The sequence below is a fragment of the Zingiber officinale genome, chromosome 2A (genome assembly GCF_018446385.1).
Source record: "Zingiber officinale cultivar Zhangliang chromosome 2A, Zo_v1.1, whole genome shotgun sequence".
In the NCBI taxonomy this organism is placed as follows: Eukaryota; Viridiplantae; Streptophyta; class Magnoliopsida; order Zingiberales; family Zingiberaceae; genus Zingiber; species Zingiber officinale.
Genome location: NC_055988.1, coordinates 173172762 through 173181721, shown reverse-complemented (window position 1 = coordinate 173181721; position 8960 = coordinate 173172762). Strand labels below are relative to the sequence as shown.

The 8960-nt window shown below is 39.7% G+C and overlaps 1 protein-coding gene across 1 annotated transcript; it reads right to left on the bottom strand.

Moving 5' to 3' along the window:
• Positions 1–5155: 5155 nt before the first annotated feature.
• Positions 5156–5882, bottom strand: LOC122040292 (small polypeptide DEVIL 11-like). Its single transcript, XM_042599618.1, has one exon. The coding sequence runs from the start codon at positions 5627–5629 to the stop codon at positions 5366–5368; it is 264 nt and encodes an 87-aa protein (XP_042455552.1). The 5' UTR covers positions 5630–5882; the 3' UTR covers positions 5156–5365.
• Positions 5883–8960: the final 3078 nt, after the last annotated feature.

Genomic DNA, 8960 nt, shown 5'->3' with positions numbered 1-8960 from the left:
TTTCTTGTCTTAAATCCGACTTAATGCTCCTATATGTGTTTCCTTTTAGTGTTTCTTCTTTCACTTGGAAGTAAATGAAGCTTCCCTTGACTGTTTTATAATCTTAAAACACCGCAAGAGCTTTATTTTAACATTATAACACAGCGAGGACGCTCTGCATGACTGCAACCGCACTTGGTACGTGAACAGACGCGTGCCCATGCATCGCTCCCTCCCCTTCCTAAACCCTTCCAGCTGGCTAGCTCCTTGCTTGCTATATAACTGCGGGAAGCGAGGAAGAAGAAAGCAGAGTGCGAGGAGACCGGAAGCCATGGCTCTGTCTGTGGCGCTGTTACTGCTAATGCTGTTGAGCTTGAGCACTTCGACCGCCGGCGTCGCTTCTAGCGATCGAGCACGAGAAGAGCAGCACGACGCTGTTTTGGGTCATTACCCTTCTTCTTCTTCTCCTAGGGCCTACGGCTGCCCGCCGCCGAAACATAGCTGGTCACCGGGGCCGGCTCCTGCCCCAGGGCGGCCGGCGCAACCGCCTTCCCATGACATGGCGCCGGCGCCTCCGCCGTTTGGTGGCCATCCGCCTCCGTTTCCGACGGGCTACCACTGAACCTGCAGTCTGATCGCGCGGAGTGAATTATGAATAATTATGCTTTAAATTATGAATTATAAATAATAAATGAGCTTGAATAAGATAAAGACATTTGTAAATTGTCGAGATATTTGAAAATTAGATAGTAAAGGGGGTAAAATGAAATTTCGCAAATGTTTCGTTTAATTATCATTGATGTTATCTTAGGGTGTTCATGCTATCCTACTAGCCGTAACATGATCTTTAACTTCATCCAAACTGCTCTGATTTTACCATTCTTAGTTGCACTTGAAGTGATTGTCTCGCAAAATAGTAAACAGATAAGAATTCTCGCAAGATTGAGAAGCAAACAAAATTTTAAAGTGAACAAAAGCTAAGAGAACACTTTGAAGTGCAAAGCCGTTATCCCGCTAAATTTTCAGATATAACCGAGTTCCACCCCAAGACGCCACTGAGATCATCATCTCTGATGTGCATGTCCATTGGAATTTTTTTTACTTTAGTTAGCATTAAATAGTTTTGGTTGCTTAGTTCGTAATGATGCTACATGTTCCACTTTTTCATTATTCATTCTTTTGCTTATCAGAAGACCTCTTGCTCAGCTTCCTCCATTAACAATTTATAAGATCATTGGATTCTGATAATGTTCAAAAGTTGGTTCGATGAAAGAGGAAGCAATCAGTGCTCTTCCTGTACACAGGTAGTGTCGAAGACAACTGTGGGTCTTCTGAGGATCAACAAGGGCGAGAACCAGTTTTTACCTGACCATAGGTAACTTTAGTGAATTGTTCATGACCTCGCATTTCAAGTTTATGTTACTTTTCAAAATAACCTTTCAAAATTTATGTTCTTAGAGAAGAAATAGAGAAATACTTTTGTATGTGAGACTTAGAGAGTAAGAGACACCTGTAAATCCTGGGATTTATACCTCAAAAAGTCAAGTGTAATGAAATTGCATTGCCATGCATGAAATTCTCTTTTACAATTTCTATTGACCCTCATGGATGCTGGAAGGTTCATATCTATAGTTCACTTTTCTTTAAAAAGAATTATTCTGGCAGTTCAATTGGGTATCAGATAGCTTCTGAGTGAATAAACTAGGAACTTTCAATGACTCAAGGATGCATATCATCCTTAAGTGACCTAATTGTTAGGTAATTGGCCTTTTCATGCCTGCACTACACCTCTTCCTGCAAGGTAGTGCTTATTTAGTTCATAACTCCATTTGTAAGTTTAGTTTCTGCTTTCACTTGGCGATGTCAGATTTTTTTAGTGTTCTTGGAAATCATAATGTTAGTTGGGTGGTTGTCTCCTGAGTTTCAAAATTTATATGATCTAGGTCCTAAACTACTAAATATTTTCTTCTATTAGTATCATGAAGTTTGAAGGTACAACATATTTGTCAGTTATTGTCTCATTGATACAATCCATTTCCTTTTCTATAAATGAAGCCTGAGTACATCCTATCACTAACTACACCTCAAACAAGGGTGATCTAATCATTTCAATCATTGATAATGAAATAAATTTTGTTTGGATGTATGGACAAAACTTAATTCTAATCAATAATTTGTGTGGTTAACTAAATCTTTTAGCTGGAACACAGCTTTCAGGACATTCTTTTTTTTTTTTTTGTCATCCATTCCGCAATTTACCTTAATGGAAATGGCAGAAGGAGGTCATCAGTGTTTCTATGGAAGGCTCTTCTTCAAAATTGCCCCTTGGAAAGCTTGATGGTGCTTGACTGAAGGAAATGCAACTCGTATTGTACACGGTGAGCTCGATAAGGGCAGTTTGTACTTTTTACACTATCCATCTCCTTTCCTTCTGCTCAGGTAAACAAGCCTCCCCTCCTTCCTCTTTGCTAGTTTACGAGTAGCAACTGATAAGCATTTGGCAGCATAACTCGGTGTCTTAATCTTCCAAACAATAGATTCCCATCGTTCTGCGTTCCTTGTTTCTCGATCATTATTATTATTATTATTTTTCAACTTTTGAAGGCAATCCTTCCTGTCCAGTTGTGTTGACACAACCCTTCTGTGTACCATCCGTCCTCGTGGGTTCCATCGTCTCATGCTTCTTCTGTTCACCCTCGAATCGTTTTAATCTCCAGATTCAATATTGCGTTCACTGTTCATCGAATTGGTGCTGCTGCAATGGCCACTTTCTCGGTGTACCTGATGAATTATTGTACTTATTGCAGCTCCCATTGCGAACTGTATCAACCCACGGCCGCGGCAGCAGGGCACATGCCCTGCTTGCAAACTTGGGGTTATTTCTGGATGCTGCTCAGCTGGTGATGCCCGATCGAACATGCACGAGCTATTCAACCTCTGCTCTGCATCGTTGGCATTGCTTATCTCTCCGGTTACATCTTATTTACAGCTTCTTGTTACCTCCAGCTTGTTTAGGGTAAAAGGACGCTCGTGAAGTCCTCTTAGTGCAACCTCTTCCTATTTGAGTAGTTTGATCAAAGTTGAACTCGTCAGTGGAGGAAGGGGAGAGCTTGTGAACTACAATGTGGGGTTGAAAAGACATTCTCACATTCTAGGGCAAAGGGTTTGTGGATGATGATGGAGGGCTTGTCAATAGATAAGGAAGTACTTATTAATACAGGGTTTAGATAAGAGTCATCTTCAAGTTATGTCAAGTTCTCCTTCACATATTGACCTATAGTAAACAAATTAAAATGTTTTTGAATATTTACTGATCCTGTCCTAGCGCTGAGTCGACGGACGTTGGGGGCGTGACACTCTCTGTTGTCTCTAACTGATGGTATAGATCTCCAGTGAACCTGCAAAGAAGCCGAGCCGGGAGGGGTTTCCCGGTGACGACCCTCAGACGCTCAAATTAGGCAACGAAGAAGCAGAGTAACGTTACTGTGGCTACAGTGATCAAGATTGCATACCTCCGTCGAAGTCTGGGGGTTCTTATATAAGACCCCGGGGAGGCGCAGGCCTGCTTCTCGATGCATGCATGTTTCCCCAAACATACCTCAGTAGGGATGTGTCAGAAAAGCATGCATGACGCTATTCCGCAATCGTCCGAGCATATCCCGGATGTGACGGTGGAAGTTACTAGTTGTCCTTTTTGTCTCCTAGCGCTCTTGTCTGCTTCCGGGCCGAGCGGAATAGCGGCTCGGCACTCATTGGCTCCCAGGAATGCACATACCTCGGCCCGGGCGGGGAAGCCTTGCTCGTGCTCGGATGGAATTGTGCCTTATTGTTCTGCGGCTCGTACGAGCGGCCCGTCCGCCCAGCCATAGACTTTTTTACCTTGAGCGTCGGAAACCCGACCCCTGGTCGGGCTGTCTTTCGTCTGGTCCGAAGATCCTTGGCCGGATGTCCGGTCAGCCGGATGCTTGGGTGGCCCGCTGGTCCGCTCGGCGTGACATCTGTCCGCTTGGCCTGATCCTGAGGTTGACCCTCTTGACCATTGACCTTCACGTGTCGTCTCCTGCCAATGAGGATCCCCGTACTTACCACCGATCATTTACTCTTAATTAATATCAATCCGCCACATGATTAAAGTAAATAGGATTGTCGTGGGATCTAACACGAAGCATAACGATCAACAGTCAATATTTCCCGAGACAAATATATCGGAAGAGGTGGAGAAAGCTACCATGGAGCTTCGTAAAGCTAATTTAATATAATATATTAGTGTTTATTATAGCGTATAATATTCATTTAAAATGATAATTATTAAAAAAAGTATTTTATTTTGTTTTATCTTATCGCCCGCATGACCACGTGCATCCCTCGTGCCGCCTTAATTGCCGAACCGTACCGCCCCACCCCATATGCTAATCACGTGACAATTTCTTTGCAGATAAACTGTTCGACAAAATCTCGCAACGGCGTCCGCATTGGCCAAGAACTCGCACCCTCCAACTCGCAATGCTCCTGTTCCCCACCAAACAACTTCGTCCCATTAATCCCAATTTTTCGTCGATCGTAATCAGCGATTTCGTCGAGTTCAATCTCTAAAAAGCACCTGCAAGTGCGCGCGCCGGAAGAATCCAAGGCGGAACAGGGGATGCATCGCAGTGGAAGACAGCGCCCATCGTTTGTCGAGCCGCCCAAAGCTCCGATTTTCGATCTCGGTTAGTGGATTAATCACCGTGTCTTTTTTCTTTTTTAAAATTTTTGACTAATCGATGAAATGGCTTGTCAGATTGGCGAAGAACAGGCGGAGAGGACGACGCTGATGCAGCGTCACGTTGTTTGATTCCATCGCAGAATTCCCGACACGCAATTTATAATTCCAGCGGCAGCCCGTCCGTTGCCATCCATATGTTCCACTGACGTAACCCATTCAATGCGAGAAATAAACAAATGATTCGTCACGGAAACCAACAATTCACCATGTCAGTCGACGCCATCACCGCACCACCGCCGCCGTCGCCGCCGCTTGCGAATCCATCAGTAGAATATGTTAGTAGGAGAAGGAGAAGGAGGAAGAGCGCGAGCTCAAAAAAAAAACGACGTTTTGGAGCAGAAATCGAATCATTCAGCCAGCAGGAACAATGAAAAAAAGCAAGCTCGGAGAAGAAGAAGAAGAAGAAGAGCCGAAGAAAAAAGGTGCCTTTTTTTCGGGAACAAAGTCGCTTTCTCTTTCCGTTCGTTGCCCCATTTGAGCTCAACAGATCGCAGCGTTCCTAAAGCGGGAAGAAAAAGGGGGCAAAAACGAAGGTATACACAGAAAAAAAAAGAACAGATCTAATATACCACCCATGTACCCTATCGCCTCGCTCCTACGGGCCATCGATCGATCGATCGATCAAGAGTAGTCCCGCCAGCAGATGAGCATTGTGACGCACCGGCGCATGATGTAGAACCTCGCGCGCTGCTCCTTCACCAGCCCCGCGCAGCGGCTGGAGAACGACCTCGGCGTCGTCGCCGGCGCCTGCTTCCTCGCCACCGCCGCCGCCGCCGCCTCCTCCTTCGGTTTCAGGTACGCTCCTTCACCCGCCCCAACACCTCTGCTCCCGCTCCGACACTCCTTCTTCGAGACCCTCCACTTCTCCTCCGCGCACAGCTCCATGCCGCTCACCTGTTCGACGAAATGCTCCACCGGGTAAACAAACACCAAACAGCACTGAGGAGATTGCCCAATGATGAGCTTTTAAAAGAGGAGAAAGAGAGCATCGCCACCTCTGTTGGCTGCCTCTTAAATTAGTACAAAATTTCAATGTTTTTTTTAATTAAAATTTCACAACAATATTAAATTAGTTTATTTCCCTCATGTTTTACAAAAACACTTTCTTCCATTATTTTTGTTTTTAAAATCGAAAAACAAGAGGAGGAGGAGGAGGAGGAGGAGGAGGAGGAGTATTAAGGATATTGTTGAGACAAAAACATGAGAACAAAAGGGAGAGAGGAAGGAAAACGACTTGAGAGCTCAAAATAGCTGCTCCTGCTGTTGCTCACCAGTTGCCTTGTTGCGTGATTGCTGCAGATTTCTGCAGCATATCTACAAATATATAACCTGCAACAATCAATCTAATTAATAATAATTTATTTATTTATTTAAATAAAAAAATCGGAGAATTTCGACTTTGAAATACGTCGAATGAACTGAAACTGAAGGTGGTAGTGAGTTATGAGAAGCGAAGATGAGCATGTTCAGAGTGATCCGTCCAAGGAAACACACCTTTGTGCATGCCACTTCTTTATTAAAAATATAATTATGACAAATAAATAAAGTATTATGAAAATATAACTTAATAACAAGGGTAAAATTTAATATATTTTACTTTTAAATTCTTTTTTTTACACCCTCAATAAATATAAATCATGGGGACAATTTATAGTTGATGGTTAAGTGACTATATAATAGGAGTTTTTTTTTCTCAAGAGCATATATGTTAAAAATTGATCTTTGTCTCATTATAGTAAATCTGTCATTCTCTTCTAGCTAATTAGGTATATGTCTGAGGACAAATAGTAACTTAAGCACGAGGAGATAAATGATGGAATAAATTTCAAATCGTCAGTTCCTGAGAATCGACCCCTGATCATTATAAAAAATTATGGTAAACATAATAATAAATAGTTATATACACACTCTTGGTGGTAAAAAAAAAAAGACGAATACGCTCGCCCCCAGCGCCCCGCCAACCCGTCCCAAGTTGAGGTAAATCGAGCTCCCGCCAACCCGTCCCAGGTTGAGGTAAATCACGGGCGGCTACTAACTTTTGGAATAGTGACTAGCACATAAGGGAGACATTTATCTCAGCTTTGTCGAGATTCGAACCCCAAACCTTATGATGACAATACCTCATGCGCTAGCCACTAGACCCATCCGAGGGAACAGTTATATACACACTCTTGTACATAGTTGTTGTTGTGTAATTATTTTACTATTTAATTAAGAATTTGGATCATTTAATAACTAACTCCCAATTGATTTGGTAAAGTTCAAAATTAAGTTATCATTTTCAAATCATAGACGCATAATCTAATTTCTACTATCTCTATCGCTTCTTCTCGTCGCCTTAATTCTCATCAATTTTTCATTGTTCTCTCCTCTCTTCTCCTTCTCTCATGTTTGCTACAACTTTCTCCTTCTTTTCCTTTTTATATCAATATCCATATGTTTCAGCTATATATATATATATAACGGCGCGAATCCATCTATATCTTATAAATTATTTAAAAAAAATTATAGTTGCATCTATCCATCTCTGTATCTCATCGATTATCTCATCAGTTTTTCAGATGATATAAGATATTCTTAGCTTGCTATATAACTTGAGGTTTGATTAATAACTTATATTCTATTTTATTTTACGATTAAGATTTTTATAAAATAAATTATACTAGCATTGAATAATATTGTTTAATTAATTGACCGTAAATATTTATTTTATATAATTTACGTGTACTTATGAATTATATTATACACACAACAAGAAGTATGTCCAATAGCTAGTAGTAATTATGATTTTGCAAATTGATATACAATTGTAATAGTTACTATTTGTTTAACGGTTACAATTGTACTAGATTATGTGATTGTGACTTCTAATAGAATGTAGATGGGTGTTGATAAAAAAATAAAGTATTTATGATTTTTAACTATTACATTAGAGCATCCACATCAATTACCTTAAATTAAATTTTTACCTTAAATTTTACATTTTACATTAAAAAAACATCCTCATCAGCTACCCTACTCATTCCCTAAATATACATTTTATGAACAGTAGTTCTTTAAATTTAGAGAATGAATTCCATTCCCTAAACATTAAAATACTATTTCTCTCTCCTCCCACTAATAATAAAAAAATTCTCTTTCCTTAATCTCTCTCCTCATCTAATAATAAAGAATATGAAGGAAAGAAAAAAAATAATTAAAAAATAAATATATGATAAATTATAGGGAAGTTGATGTATTATGTAGTAAAAAATGAATATCTAAATTTAATAAAGTAATTCTTTTACCCTAAATTATAGATTTTGGATGAGAATTCTGATGTGGATGCTCTTATAAGTGTCTAAAGTTAATTAATGTTGACCAGAGATAAAAGTATTTATATTATGATAATTATATAGTTAGTGTATCACAATATCATTAATATTGAAGTAAAATGTGATGTTGTTATCTTAGCTGTTCTTTCAAATTATCTTATACTTTCTGAAAGAGAGTAAATCAAGGAAAAATTTATCCTAATATAGCGACTCTTTGCTTGAAAAAAGTCAATATTTAATAAAATATTTTACGCTTGTAAAAAAAAAATATCGACACGGATAAAATACTATTTTGATAATAAATAAAAGATAGGAACCATCATTGATGATTTCATTTCAATAAAAGAAGCCTTTTGATTTTTGGCCCTAATAACAACCCCTAATTAATATATATTATTTTATTTATTTATGATATTAATAATAACATTATCCATATATATCTTAATCCTTCTACTCCATTAAATAAATGCTTTAGATCTGCCCATCATGCATCATTTCTGATGTGATATCATGCATGCTCGTGAAACCACAGTGAAGATAATAATAATAATAACAATCTACTTTTATTGTTTTGTTTTTAAAAAATAAGAAAATCAAGTAAATGTAATGGGGGTGTTAATTATTGTTCATTCTCCTAGTAAACAGCCAAAAGAAAACTAAGGCATGCAGTACAGAGGAACTAGTGCTGTCTCCTCAGACTTCCTTAATGAATAGCCTTCAATGAACTGCCTTGCCACTTCAATGCTCATCTCGATCCATTTGTTTCATTTTCAACATTTAGTTCACTCCGACCGGAGCGGTTCCATTGCTGGATGGATAATGCGGTTTGCCTAGTCGCATTCAGGTTTGGCTCGCTCGTGGCCTTGGTATGACTTGCGTCACAAAGGGATAGGGATATAAAT